Here is a 15641-nt window from a genome sequence, read left to right as displayed (position 1 = left end):
CGGGGCGGCAGAAGCCTGACAATTCCCCTGCCACCGAGGCGGCTCGGCTCGGCTCGGGGAGAGTTTACAGCCTGCGAGCAGCCGCCCTCGCAGCAGCACCGCTGCAGGTGGTCCTCTCTGGGCTTGGCCACCTCACTGCTGCCACAAAACCAGAGTGTATAAATGCAGAACACCTGCCAGCCAGCACCGTCTCAAGGATGGACATACTCTATGGGGATGAGTTTCGAGGTGGAGATGCAAAGACCTTTATTTGGCCACCTACCCTCTGTGGGTAAACTCTTGGCCTGAATGCAGGAGTCCCATGGACCTCAGTGACCCAGGACTTCACACCACGATTTTCAAGGCTGCTGTGAATAGGTGCTCTCCTCAGTGCCAGTAAACAGGAATAACAGTCTGGATCTCAGAAATTTCCCCCACGAGCTAGTGGCAGTGCCCAGAATTTAGGGTGCCTTCACCTGACCTCAAAGATGGAGGGATATTGTGGTTTGCCATCAAACAAGTGATATTTAATTGATTTTAAAATTGGAGGTGCTGAATCAGAGTAAGTCATCAAGGGAACTGGTAAATTTATTTTTTCCTGGGGGGCAGAAAAGGAGGAGGAAGCCCAAAGAGTCATCACAGCAGTAGATAGACAGCACTGATGGCCTGCAGAATACTTCATGGGCAACAGCAAATAACCTGCCTCCATAAGCCATGGCATGCAGGGAGAATCTCCTGGTTCAAATGATGAAAGAAGAAAATTCATCATAGCTATGGCTAATGGGTGCTTTTTAAAATAAGTTTTGCAGTATTTCTCTGAGAACACATTCATTGTTCTACCATAATCAGGACAATTTGCTTAACTAGAAACAGAGCTGGGATGTCCAAGACTTAAAAAAAGAGGGGATTATGGACTGGGTTGTGTCATTTGTTCTGAATTAGCATTTTTATGTACAGTTGGGAGGATCAGGTGCTTTCTGAGGCGCAGGGACATTTTTGCCATATAGGGAAAAAAACCAAACAAATAAAACCCCAAGGAAGTGCAGGAGATAGGTTCCTCAGTTCTTTTCTTGATTCTGTCACTGATTTGTTGCCCACAGTCTCTCTGCCTCTACTTCTCACCTATAAAATCCTTCATCTCATAGAAGGGTTGTAAATTCTTTAAGTAACTGGTCCTCATAGAGTTAAGACTCACATATCAAAGGTGCTTTAAACAAAAGTCTATTTATAAAATAACGGCAACCAAGGAGTTAATATTTTTGTTGACCTTTCTAAAAGTCACTTGGCTTTCTCACACTATCCCTAGATGTCTTTCTCTAGCTGTTCACATATTTCATACAACTTTGATAATCCTCTGAAAGGAAAACTGAGTAGATAATCAGCAGAACAGTGCATAACAAACTGGCCTATCTATGAAGGCAAAGAGAGACAAAAAGCATGGGAGTTTATTTAATTTGAACGGCATAGAGAAAAGACTATTCATTACTTTGAAGGAGTAGAGGTAACCGTAAAGAAACATGAGGCTTAAGAAAAATTATAATTTTGCTAGGACTACTAGATTAATAGTGACATTTTTAAAGAGTATTTCTGCCAACTATGTCACAATTTCTTTAAGTCACTCAGGTTTTTGTTCACTCTTTTTCAACTGGGAGGGGAAGAAAACTGAGTTGGTGTTTCTATAAAATCCTGTCTAATGCAACATACAGGCAGCCCATAAGACAGCATGAAACATGGGTAAAATGTGTAGGTATGAGTAAAGCAGCAAAGATGGGAGATAAGGTGGTACAAATTGCTGTCCCACTAGCTTGATTATGAAAGGCCCACGATAGCACTGTTCTTCTCCAGCATAACATGAAACAGCCCAAGGATTGCAGAAAGGTACACTAGGTAAAAAAGAGCTTGAGGGAGGGAGACAGACACCTCTGTTAGTGCCCTGAATTATCTCACAGCAGAGAACTTCATTTCCTATAGACCAGCTCAAGAATTATAAATTTCACTGCTTGGCAAGAACAGCAGAAATCACTTTGTGAAGATATTGTTTACATTGGCAAGAAAGCTTTTCCCATTGGAAAGCTTGTTGCAAGGAAGATTATTTTTACATTAAAAGGGTAGTTTTGCCTATATAACCACATCTGTACCTGGAGGTTCTGTTAGCAAAATGGCATCATTCAGGGACCACAAGGGAAGTTTGCAGATACCATACATAATGTAATTAACATTACAACCCTAGCAAATATTGCTAGCCTGAGTTTCTTTTCTGCACCTGATACATACAGATCTGTACAAACAACATAAACAGAGCAGAATGGGAATATATCCAAACTAGCTTCCATCAAAATGGTTGATAACCAGAAACAGCTTAGCAGTGGGAGCCAAGACCTCATTAAGAATAATTTACTGTAGCAAGAGAAGATGCAAGAACTATCTTTCTGGACTAATTTTGTGCCAATGCAGCCATGAAAAAGAGTGCAGATGCTCAGGTCCAAATACGGTTCTCAAGGACTGTCTTTGCTTTCTGGTTTATTCAGTTAACACATTGCCTGGACCACTGGAATACTGTCTGAATACAAACTCTTGATCCCCAGGATTGCTTTCACTGCTGCAGATCACAAGTTGAAGAAACACATGTCTTTGTATATTGTAGATTTCTAGTTTTCTCGACTTGTGGTTCACTCAGCAAGTTTGTCTTAACACTCCTGAAGGTTTACTGCCTGCCTTTACCATAAAAATACTAACTCCCAGCAGCACAGCTGGGAGAGAAACTGCCCAGACAGCAAACAGAACTTTTAACAAAGGGGCCTACTAAAATAAGTGTTAATAAATCATTAACTGGTGGTCCCTTCAGTCCTAGGGTGTAAAGGTTGAGAGACCAGCAGCCCCAGGAGGAAGGCAGCCTGGGGAAGCCTCCCCTCCCAGCCCTCTCTTCCTCCTGCTGCACAACAGGATACTGCAGTCTATGCAGTGCTATAGACCAGATCATCAACATGTTCATGATTAAAAATAACCATTTTCCAAAGTGAGCAAAAGAGGAGAGAGTTCTGCCATCATCTTGCAGAACTTTGCCTTCTGCGTATTTCATCTGAACACCCATGTTGACAACTACAGCTTATCCAAGCACGAGCTAAAATAACATATGTGGTCCAGTATGGGCTTTCAGCCAAAGTGAGATGTAATGGTAACCAACCATTTGGGGCTAGGAGGAATGGCTGCCAACCTGTGTTTCAGAGAGTACCACGACAAATGTGTAGACGCTTAATAAATTGCTGGAAAACAGCCTTATTTTCAAGCCAGACTCTAGCTATTAGCATCCCCAATTTTTATTAACAAAATTACTCATTCCTTCTGCCTCAGTTCTTAACTGATTCAGTCCTCAATAGTCGAGATTGTGCCTTACTGGGTATCTTCCTAGGCTTTTGTTTTTCCCCACTTCAAAACAGTAAAAACATTACTTAACTTGATATACATCTAATATGTTATATCATTTTTACTATACTCCTCAGCAGTAGGAATTTATACTGAATGTATTATGGCAATGAGCCGTGAAAGCATTCCCGATTTCTCTGAGGTGTTTGTAAGGAAATGGACTGGTATGGCCTAGAGCACCTTAACCCCCCCAACACTGGCTTCTAAAATGCTCGACAAAGACTTGAAATGATTAAATTGTGATTGAGAGCAGCAGAGGAAGATGCTTAAAAATAACATGGGAAGCAGTTATCTGAAAATGTGGTTTGTTTTCTTTCATATGAGTCTCAAGATGAAGATATTTCTGATGCCAGTAATAAAAATATTGCCTTTTTACGGTAGCTCGACAGACAGCAAAAATCAGGAATGGCAGTGGCTGCTCTTGCTGTAGCTACAGCTGCAAAATATTTTGCCCCTACTTTTCATGCTCATCATATTCTGAAATGTTCTCCAGATGAGCAGAAGTTTCCAGTGCTTTCTTTTGCACCTTCAGGAAAGCAGGATTTTTTTTGCTTGTTTTAGGTGTGAGAAAAGTCACACTGGTTAGTTTTCATTTATATTGGCAGAAATAAGGTGAAACTCACAGCTTTACTAACAAAGACTTCTTGCCACAATCAAACAGAAAAGTGTAGCAAAATATGGTTTATTTAGACTTAAACTTGTCATGGGCATAATTCCCACCAGGAACTAATGCCTCTGCTTAGTGTTGGTGGGAAAGTTAAATCAGAAAATTAAAAAAACAGTTAAAGCCTTGAAGCTTACTTTCTACTCGTTAGCACTGCTCTGGCTTTGTTGGTTTTGTTTTAGCATGCCTTAATGAATGCAGTTCCCAAGTATCTGTACACATTTTCTCTGCCTATCTCAGCAAAAGCTGGATAAGAACAGAACCTGCAGGAAAGGAAATGTAACACCACTCCCCTTCTCCTCAAAAGAAACCCAGTCTTCTCACGCAGGAGAAAAATCATATGCAGCAGAAGCCAACAAATAGACATCCTTCCCATTAAGTTTAGAGTTGTCTTCAAGAAAACGGTGTTCTAGGATTTCTGTTTGGAGGCCAAAATATATTATTTATTGAAAATATCAACAAGAAAAAATGTTTTTCTGTAGACTAGTTTTATATCTCCTACCTGTTCTACCTAAAGAGCAAATTTTGGGGATACAACAAATCCTTTCATACCAAGATGAGAACTTTATAGTCTGGTGGGGCTATGCATGCAATAGCCATTTATTTTCCTTCCCACTTTTTTATAAAGGGGAAAATATGCTAAAACCCAAGCTGCTTACTGAGCAGCAGACCTAATGAAACCTCATTTCTTCTGAATTTGTTCTCTAGATTTCATACTGCAGTAGCTTTGCATGTGTCCCTGTGCTCCACAGAGCATCCTTTTTCCCCCCTGTGAGTCCCCACAGCACCTGAAGCTTCTTCTAATGTCACCTACTAACAGTCTTTGCCCATCTGCATGGGCCAGGGACAGCCCCGCAGCCTGGCTTGTGCAGAAGCACATGCCTGCTGACTGCCCAGAGCAGACACTGGGCCTTCCTCCCTGTGCCTCTGCAGGGGCATTAATAGGGCCCCTACCCTCCACCCACCCCTGATTTTAGCAAAACTTACAGGATGGAAATATTTGAGAGCTTCACCTTTGACTGAAAACAGCAATTGAAAGCAGCTCAGCAAGCTAGGGCACACTCGCTGCCTGCAGTGCCTCCCACATCACTTTTTTGTGCTCAGCTTTAATCTGAGTAGTTTGGGAATACCTGCTGTACAGCAGTCGCAACTCCGATTACAGCAAACGTAGCCTTGTAGAAGGCAGCCAAAAAAGCCAAAAATGAAGTTAGAAAGGAAACTCCTTTGCACATCACCATATCAATTCCAAAAGCAGCATTCACAACAGTAGAAGCATGTGAAGCAGGCTAGAATCCCTAGAATTGAATTAAATATCACTGCAAACAAATACCTTCTTTTTTCATACACATTTTGGTTTAAATTTGTGGCTTGACATGAATGTTCGTGTAGTGTGATAGTTGTACATATAAGGCACATCACAGGTACTGTACAATCTCCTAGAACTTTTCCTTCTGTATTCCTGACTCTTGGGGTTACACATGTGGAAACACTTACAACATCGAAGAATCCAAGTCCAATTATCAGAGCTGTCAGAGTTTCCTTTCAGTAACTTTTTTTTTTAATACTTTTTGTTCTTTTACACATGATAATAATGATAGCAATAACAATGCATGGCATACCATTTGAGGGTATTATTGATAAATAACCCAACTATGCTTATTTTGGGGTCTGTAGTATCAGTTAATAAAGACATATGTGAGGATACATTGCATTAGCATTAGAAATATGTTCTAAATACACAAGGGCAGAGCTGTGGTTCCTGTAAAACCACTGATGGTTGCAGAATAAAAACCTTCCTGTAAGGTAATAATGGATGGAGTAGGTAGCAGCCAGATGCAAGAAGAAAAAAAATACATTCACCTGAGTTTTGAGAAGAGCTGGGTGGGGGGGAAGGAAGAAAGCAGGAGAGACTTTCTGAGTCAGGAAGGTACATTCAACTTACAGGGGCTTTCTAAAAAGTGAAAAGTTCCTGAAGCAGCAAGGAAATGCGGAGGGGGACAGATTTCACAAAGGCAGGCTGAAGGAAGGCTCTGGAGAATATATTAAACAGCACCAGGGTTAGTAACACAGGTAAATTGTTTTCCCCAATGGGCTGTCAAAGTCACTGTTCTCAAATGTGATAGAGACAGGTACCATCCTGATGGATGTCAAAGATCACAGGAGTCTAAATGAGCAGGGAGTTTATTAAAAAAAAAAAGAAAAAAGAAAAAACCCATCACACAGGAACCTTTATTATGTAATCAGAAATAGTTATGGGAAATTTTAGTTTTTTAAACATATTGCTGCATTGCCTTCAAACAAGACTTTAACCGTAACTTAGAAGTTCATGCCTATTAACTGTAGCTTTTTGGTCTGGAAACTCAGCTATAAATATTACACAAACTCTTTCTCTAGGTCTCTTGCAGTTCTTGGATCCAATTGGCTGAAAGCCACCATGAGACCAAAGTTTCTTCGAGTAGTTTTAAATGTCCTTGTTTTATTAACCTTTCTTGACAGAAATGAACTAAAATGCTGAATGGAAACAGAGTTTGTGTCCCTCTGTACTTAAAAGCAAACATGTAAAATGGTGTATGTCATTGCTCCATCTCAGCTGATTTACCTACTCCTACTGCAAGTGTTTTCCTTAAAGCAATAAACCCTTCCAATGCAAATACTTCCTTCCAGAGCTGTGACATCTCCCTGATATATATTGCCTGTTCAAAATAAACAAGTACTGAAAACAGGTTTTTACATCACTACAGCTTTTTACATCACTACAAATATGAACCAAGGTCTAGCAATTATTTCTCAGATAATAGTTTTTCTCTTGGAAATAAAATCTTCTGGAACAGATATATTCAATAGATCAGGATAGCCCTGGACAAATAGGTTTGATAAATGACCAGCTAAGTCTTACAGGCCAAAACTCTACTAAATATGTCACAATAAGCATAGTGCAAGGATGTGATGTGGTCAAGCTGTGCCTGAACATCATATCCATGGATAGTCTGTGGATCATGGGCTTCAAAGTTTTCTCTATGTAAGTTTAGCAGTTTTTTCCTGCATTTTTTAAAATCATATTGTTCAGAAAAATAGGGAGATCTGTAACATGCTTATCAACACAGGGAGCCCCAGGGGAGTTTTTTTAATTATCCTCCCCCCCCCAAAAAAAAAAAATTATTATTTCCATAACTATTCAGCAGCTGTGGTAATTTGAAAATTTTATCCAGTTCCTATTAATGAATTATTGTGGCAATATATTATAGACTTAAAAACAAACCAGCTGCTACCACTTTCCAATATGTTTCTCAGGCTTTTTGACAGTTTCTGGAATAAATTTAAATTTTCCAAATGACAGGACTGTGAGAACCAAGAGTGCTTTGCACAGCAAGAGTGCTGGGGGATTGCAGCTTTATAACCAAGTGGGAGCCCGAAATCCGACATCAGCTTCCAAAGCCACTCACCAGCACCTTTGATCTCATTATTGGGAATACAAATAGAAGCATAGCACACCCCCAAACCAACAGGAACAGGTCAGATTTACTTACATTGAAACAGAGCAAACCATCAAGTGTGACTATTCTATTTCCACAGCACTAACAGCATCAGGCAAACCACAGCTTGGTCAGCACAGCAGCTCCCTAGCTCTGCTTTGAGGCTAGCAGTTTTGACACTGAGTCTAGGGAGAGTAAAACACAGCTCTGAGGTTTCTTTTCTATCTATGAGGTTTTAGCCATATAGCTATAGATATAATATATAGGTATCACCTGGTGCAAATGATATTCTGAAGCTCAGAAAGTTGCCTGTAGTCTTAGGAGCCTATATCAGAAAGACTGCTGGCACACAGTGTTACACTTTGCTCTTTCTTCTTGACCATGACGATGCAAAGGTAAGACATTTACAGCCTGGATTTGTCTGACCAATTTTAGACTTCTAAGTGCTTTTGAGGTGTGATTCATCCCAGGAGAGAGATCAGAGAAGCTATATCCAGCACCTATTTTACTTCATCAATCCTACTAGGAGTCAAGGGTGCTTAGCTGAGAGAGTCACCTGCACTGTTGATGGTTTCAATTAGGGATCCAGCAGGTGTCTCAAGTCATCTAATTTCTCTCTAGTTGCATGTCTCAAAAGACAAAGTGCCACAGGGAAAATTATATTAATAAATCCCAAAGCCAGGCAACCATGGCTTGTAACTTACAAAACGACCAGATTCTTCAGATATTTCTGTTCCCTTGAAGGAGAAGCCATGTCTGTGATTACACCAAAAACTGCTTTAAGCATCCAGCTGTTTTACACTCCTCATTAAAATTCACCCAGCTACCGCACATTCCAAAGCACGAGAACAGAGACACATTTACTAAGATATATTTACACTAATCTGACCCAAATCAGCGCTACTCGTCCAGGATCAAATTCCATCCCAACGTGAGCACCAAAGTGAGTTAAACTCGCAACATAAAGTGCTGGCAGAGTCCTATTTTGAGAACTCAAGTATCATTTAAGAATCATGCTGCTTTTCCGCAGCGAGCACAAGTCTAGTCCTTGAGATTTATTCTCTCATTTCACAGGGAAGAGCCGTATGGCCTACCACACTCTGCCTTTTAAGAAGGACATTTCACAGATATTCTGCAAGCATGGTTGGATAAGCACTTTCTCAAGTTGTGTGGACCAATTCTCAATAGCTACTTGTCAAGCAGGGCCAGATGGTTGAAGGCATTTAAGCATCGCAAGGCCTAAACAAATAAGGAGCTAATATCACATTACTCACTCAGAGAGACATCTCTTCTTCACAGCACTCTCCCCCAAAGAAACAAGGCATAAGTTCCTAAATGACCTTGGACATGGAGTGATGCCCAGGGAGTCCCAACCTAGCACCGAGCATTTTAGCCACTGAAATAATTTGCTGAAGGTGCATCATTGCAGCTTCCATGCCAAACCAGAGGTCCTGCTTTTCTGCATTCCCCTGAGGGAATTGCAGCAGCTAGGAGGGTGTACAGAAGGGACAGATAAGACATACCACTGAGAGACTTAGCTACATCTTACTCTGCTGTGTGGGTATAGCCTCAGGATCACAAAGGTGGAACTCCCAACTCCAACAGCCTTGCAACACTAAACAGAAGGGGTATTTACAGCCTTTAAAAAACCTAGTCTTCATTGCCTGAAACCCTACAGCAAGATTGCTTGCCACCTGCCTAATTAAATTGACCATTTGTTCCTATTAGAGGCAGCTGGGCTACTTAAAGCAATGAAGGTGGCACAGGAGGGAAGTGACATTTTTGTTTTGGGAAAAGAGTGTTTGCAGCACTGACAGCACTGAAACATTCGTCACTATGAAAAGGTGACATTCTTAAGTATGTAACGAAAAAAGGCATTCACCAAACATGAGCCCTTTCAGAAGTTCAAATTCAAGAAATGTGTTTCCTTAAAGATATCCTTTGCTCCTATTGAGGAGATTTGCACCAAATAAAAGAATTGTGTCTCTGACAATGCAAAGCATTCACTGGCCACAGTTTAAAGCATACATATTTGCCTTTTGATATAGGACATCTGTGAGCTAGCAACAGTAATAAATTTGAATGTTAGCACAGATCATTTTCCAAATTTTAGGTCAAATGCTATCAAATTTAGCTTATCAGCTCATTAAGATAAAACAAGCCCTTTTGTAATTAGCTTTCTGATTAGTTGCCTGGTTCCAGAACCCGGGACACAGTAAATAGGTTCCTTTTTTTTCTTGTAGCATAGTGTGAATGCTTAATGCCCACTGGTTATCCTTATAAATCATACACAGGGAAATCACTGCTTGAGCCCTTGCTAGAAGAGGGGAATGTGATGATTTCAGCATGTTTGAAAGAGACATTCCTGAGATAGCTAACTGTTCTGTAATTTTATCACAGTACAAGGCCTGAGCTTAGTGGTTAGGTTCCCTGATTTGCAATCATACTGGTTTTGGTCTTGTCAGACTTCAAGCTGCCCAGTGATAAGCTTTTGAGCTGGATGCTTTGAGAGTAGCGGTATTTGTGTTCACGGGTGGCAGCCTTCCCTATGAGCAAACATAAAAAATGCAGAGCTCTTTGCCGCAGGAAACTCTGTCCTTTTGTTGGGTGCAGAGTGCAGGTATAGCCCTTTGCAGGTATAAGACATGGGAAAAAAAGAGTTGTGCCATATGGGGAGAAGTAAAATAGTCACCATTGTAGAAAGGAGGACTTGAGTGTGCTCCAGAATGCCTGGAAGAGCACCAACAAGAACAATTTAGTGAAGCTGTATGTCATATCTCAGGTCTTGTGCTGGTGTAGCTGTGAGGAAGATAAAAAAAAGTTACCTTCTTTTAATACATTTCACAAAATGTGTTCTTATTTTAGAGTCTACATATCGTCACCAGGCTACCATTGATGATGAAGTGGTTTCCATGGAGATACTAGATACAGCTGGTCAGGTGCGTGGGTACATGTACTATTATCCAATGCCTTGGCTCAGATAGACAGCAGGGAGGGGGAGCGCGGTGGTGGCAGCAGTGCAGTGGGTGGCAGGTATGGTCCGATTTGGGGACAGAGATTTGCTTCTGAGCAGAGCTCACCCTCCTCCACCACCATCAGCTTGCTGCTGGACCCAGCATGCTGAATCCAGACCCTTCTGCAAAGGACCCTGCTTAGAGTTGTCGAACACTGGAAGAACAAACAAGGTCAGGGTTTACTCTGGGATTAAAATGATTTTGTTCTCATTCCTTGATTCAGGGCCAACCCAACAACATGTTATTACTATGCATGAAGTCACAGTCTATTTCTACAGTCAAGTGATGAGGCTTGACAGCCTCAATGATTCCCACCAAAGTGAAGAGCACTTTTGTCATAGCTAGGTCCCCATTCCTTTCAAAACATGGCAGATGCTTATGTTGCACAGTCCTATGCAGTTTGTGTGCTGGGTATCATTGCAATCGCCTGCTACCAGCCTGCCCACAGGCAGTCCATGACACCTTGGTAGAGTAGATCTCCTATGCTACATGATAAAAAAGGTGACGTGCATAAAGCATACAGTAAAGCAGATGTACATGGCTTTGCTGGCTTTGGAGGACCAATGTCTATCTGAAGGCATGGTGTCTTCTTCGTAAATCAAATTCCTAAGACTGGTGTCTGTCTTTTCAAAACAGGAGGACGCTATTCAGAAAGAAGGACATGTGCGATGGGGTGAAGGCTTCGTGCTGGTTTACGACATCACGGACAGAGGCAGCTTTGAGGAAGTGCTTCCACTTAAGAACTTGTTGGACGAAGTTAAAAAGCCCAAAAATGTCACACTGATCCTGGTGGGGAACAAAGCAGACTTGGATCACTCCAGGCAGGTCAGCACAGAGGAAGGTGAAAAGCTGGCCACAGAACTAGCATGTGCTTTTTATGAATGCTCTGCTTGCACAGGAGAGGGCAACATTATGGAGGCCTTCTATGAGCTCTGTCGTGAGGTACGGCGTCGAAAGATGGTCCAGGGCAAGACTCGGAGACGAAGCTCCACCACCCACGTCAAGCAGGCAATTAATAAGATGCTTACCAAAATCAGCAGCTAAAAAGAGCTGTACTAAGCCAGAGAAGCATTTTAGAGCATATTAGCTTGGTGTAGGGACGAGGCAGGCAGAGCACATTTAATTAAAAATGGTCAAAGCTTTGCAATTAAAAAAATAGAAAAGACAAACCACACCACTTTTTTGAGTAACACGGGGTCAGACTTTTTTCCTGTTTCGAGATGTATTTAGCCTATTTAGCCACACTGCTTCTGGCTAACATGAAAAAAAAAAAAAAAAGAAATAAAAAAGCAAACTCCAAAGGACTAGATGGTTGTGGGGATTGGCACTGACAGAGCGTCTTCTGCTTCTACAAGGCTGGCTCCAATTCCCTGCAAGTCAGTAGTGCCTAAACATCATTTCCAGCCAGCCAGCTGCTCAGTAGCCACTGGAGAGTAAATTCAGTCCTCAGTCCATCAACAACCATCACAACTGGTGTTCTCAAGGACTGAATACATGTAGAGGCTGCTGTGTTTTACCAGAAAGTTCATCAGACACATTTCACCAGCTCTAAATTGGCGCATTGTGTGCTTTTACTCCAAACTGTCCTTCCTTGTTGTTATTTTTGTCAAATCTATGAATGCTGATGTTCTTAGCGAGGTATACAAAAAATATAGGAAAGGTCTTTTCCATGGAGCGTTTAGCCAGCAAGACACACATTTCAAGAGAGCAGAAGTTCAGCTGCTTTTCCAGATCCTCTGAAACTGCAGAATTTATCAAGAAATAATCAGCTAGTTCAGTGGCATTTCGGCATTTCCCCCTCGAAGTGCAGTACTGCACTTGGGGAAATGGGAGTGTATGTGTTGGGAAATTAAATTAAAAAAATAACCATACTACTATTGATTTAGTTATGGGTAGTTTTTAGCTTTTGTTTACTTTTTTGTTTTGCTCTTATTTCAATTCAAGTGGTTCCTGTTATTCTATCTTATACTGAAGAAGAGCTGAATCCATGGGAAGGCAAATATTTAAAGTCTAAGCCCAAATGTAAATCAGATGTGAATGGCCTCTACCATATCAAAAGGCCATAATTTCCAGCTGTTTAAACTTCCAGATGTTGCTTGAAGCACTCTGTGGTTTAAACCAGCACAGGTTTTTTGTGACTCTATCTGGCACATTCAATTGAAAGTGCATTTTATCAGATTTTTGTGCCTGAGATAAAAGGTGTCCAGTTTTTCTCCTCCCTTCTCCTCCCTTATGCGTCTCATTTAAGCCAGTTTTGCTTTGTTACTTGGCTTATTAACTGTATGCTAAGAGATGCAAGAACCAAGACTGAAAGACTTTCATTCAGATTGTGCCCGTCTCCCACCAGTTGTGTTGCATCCCTTTAGGCAGCGTGGTGTGCAGCTCAGACTGGCATCATGTAGAACCACAGCCAAAGGTTGGGATGACAAATGGAAGTATTAGCAGTATTCTCCTTTGAGGAACAGCTCTCTTGCAGCAACTACTTACAACTTTATTCTCCACTGCTTTGTACTTCATATGGTTATTTGACTCTCTGAGGAAGTAGCACCAAAAGGCTACCGAACGCAAGTTGCCACAGATGTAGAAGAGTGAGGATATCTGGTTGGATAGCACTTTATGCAGTTATAGGTAGCCATATAAGAGGTGGAAATGGCTGGAGAATCAAGCATGTATATCCCTGTGGACAGAGAAAATTCCCAAGTCAGGACTTTCCAAAAGGATTCGCTTAAAGATACTTAAACAAAGTAATTTTTTTTAAATATTCTCTCACCATATCTTTTACCCAACCAGCATCAAAGAACATCACATTCAGGTGTATATTTAGCTGTCCTGTTGTTTATTTTCTCTGTTTCCCCCATTCTAGATAGTGAAAATTCTTTCCACTCTTCTGGAATCAATATCTATATCTTGGTCCACATATTCAGATACGTTGCCATACACCAGCTACACACACTGCAATGGAAACTTCACCATGTGCTTCTGGGCAGGGGGTTCTTGCAACAGGTGACGTCGCTATCTCCATGACATACCTGTGCCCAAACTATCAGTCATATCTCTAACTTTTGTGAAAGAAAAGAAGAGAAGTTTTGCCATTTTTAGTCCTATTAGTAATGCAGAATTAATACGAGTGTAAAAGAAAGAGCTAGTGCCCGTTCGCTCATCAGTAGTCATTAGCTGAAGGTGTGAACTTGCAAAGTGTATGTTACCTTAGGAGCCAGAGTGAGCATTTAACTAAGTCATTCTGTTGTCTTTCAAATCAGTGCTGTTGCATGAATTTGAAGTAAACACAGTCCTTACCTGCAATCCTATGGCAACATAGCTGAGAGGAAAGTCTTTGTGTCTGTATGCTAAGCAATTTATTTATCCCTCCCTAAAATATATTCAACAGTTCTTTTCTCCGAAAACCTTTCTTGGGCTTCAGAGTTGACCTGCATTTAAAATACAAAAAGGTAATATATCAATGACAGGAGAAAATAATTTAATCATATTCATATTAGAAGAGCTGAAAGGAAGGAGGGGCTAAGTTATGACCCTAATACTTTCCAAAAGAATCCCAGCAAATTATATCTTCTTTTATAATGTCTGTATGGAGAAATTATAAAATCCTGGTGAAAGAAAATGTTCCACTGTGCAAACATGACTTGTTACATAAAGAACCTCTAATAAAAATAGTAACATTCCTTTGCAAAGACTGAGTTTGGAAACTGCCGAACATGATAAACAGTCAAAAAGGAGGCTGCTATTTTGTGACCTTTCCTCCCACGCAAACACAAATTTCTTTACTTAATTGCTCATTAATTTTTTTCCTTGGTGTAATGGGCTGCTTGTCAAGCCAGTTATAATATAGAATATTATAATCTGTTGATACATATTACATAGTATTAAATGCAATCTAATTTACTGTTGCTCACAATGTTGCAACATATTATTGGCTATGCTATAAATGTGTCATATTTCTACAATGTGCAAATTGAGCCAAAAAGTGCCCAAGCATTGAAAAGGCCAAATGCAACATGAACCCACATTCGGTAGCCTTTCCGCAGCAGACATCAACAGTTTAAATTCTTTCTACTGCTGCTATTTAAATGTACATATATGACACTAACATTAAATTCCTCTCCTCTGACCGTTATCATTTCTGCAGAGAGAGGATGGGAAGGATGATAAACAAAAAGGGGGAGGAAAGGTGAAATGGATACTTGTTACCTACAACAAGTTGATTATCATTTATGAAGTTTTTAAATATTTATCTTCAATTGATGAAGAGTTAGTCATGCCCATGCTGCAAGACCTGGATCAGGAACCAAGACTTCCCTAGAACTTTGAGAATCTTCGTATCTGGGGGTTCGGTGCAACCACGGATGGAAGTGAGGATCAGCCACTGGGTTTACACCTGGATCCAGACAAGTTGTCCCCAAACCTGGGGATAGTTGCATCTGGCAGTTTGCTACAAGGCTAGTTGATTTTTATATATATAATGATCTGTATGCATTTTTACATTAAAAATATGAAAGCTTGTGCTTGTAGATAATATATAAGAAAAAAATAAAAATAAAAATAAAAAAATAGTGCTCTCGATACTGAAGTCTTACGCATTGATCTTCTGTTAGTTGTCTCCGAAGTGGTGTCTTCCAGCTTTTAAGTGGCCAGTTCCAGAAGTCCTGATTCATTTGTTATTTAATCTTTACCTAAGGAAAACAGACAGTGATTTTTGCCTGAGTAAGCACTTCAGCATTTGGATCAGTTTGTTGAATTTATTTGGCTGCTAGGCCTGGTATCGAGAGGTCAGGCAGCGTCTACTGTGAAGCACAGAACCAAATGTCCTTGCTAACTACTTCAAGGCAGATCAAAAAAAGCTACAGTGCCAGGGTTATTAAATGACCTCAGTGAAACCCACCACCTAAACTCTGTCCTGCCAACTAAATAACATGGATCTTGATCCCAAGCTTCTCAAGTAAAATTTTGGGCTAAGAGGTCTGGGAGATTTATGCCAGCAATTTGGACAGAGACAACTTTTCACCTGCTGCCAGCTATGCCCATTTTCCAAGGATAATGGCGCTGTTGTTCTGAAGAGAAGGTACATCACAT

At 40.8% G+C, this 15641-nt stretch overlaps 1 protein-coding gene across 2 annotated transcripts in view; it reads left to right on the top strand.

Annotated features, from left to right (window-relative positions):
* RERG (RAS-like, estrogen-regulated, growth inhibitor) overlaps positions 1 to 12077 on the top strand; it is a 103889-nt gene extending 91812 nt beyond the window's left edge. Inside the window, exons 3-5 of one of the 2 annotated variants that reach the window (XM_009577791.1) lie at positions 10405 to 10478; positions 11190 to 11621; positions 11662 to 11811. In XM_009577791.1, coding sequence (XP_009576086.1) covers positions 10405 to 10478; positions 11190 to 11597 — 482 coding nt within the window. In that variant the 3' untranslated portion in view covers positions 11598 to 11621; positions 11662 to 11811. Of the gene's footprint in view, positions 1 to 10404; positions 10479 to 11189 lie in introns of both variants that reach the window. The other variant, XM_009577863.1, reaches the window with a different exon arrangement.
* Positions 12078 to 15641: the final 3564 nt, after the last annotated feature.

This window comes from Fulmarus glacialis, unplaced genomic scaffold, assembly GCF_000690835.1.
Source record: "Fulmarus glacialis isolate BGI_N327 unplaced genomic scaffold, ASM69083v1 scaffold8510, whole genome shotgun sequence".
Lineage (NCBI taxonomy): Eukaryota > Metazoa > Chordata > Aves > Procellariiformes > Procellariidae > Fulmarus > Fulmarus glacialis.
Note: the sequence above shows the minus strand (reverse complement) of the source record. Positions and strands in the feature narration are given on the sequence as shown.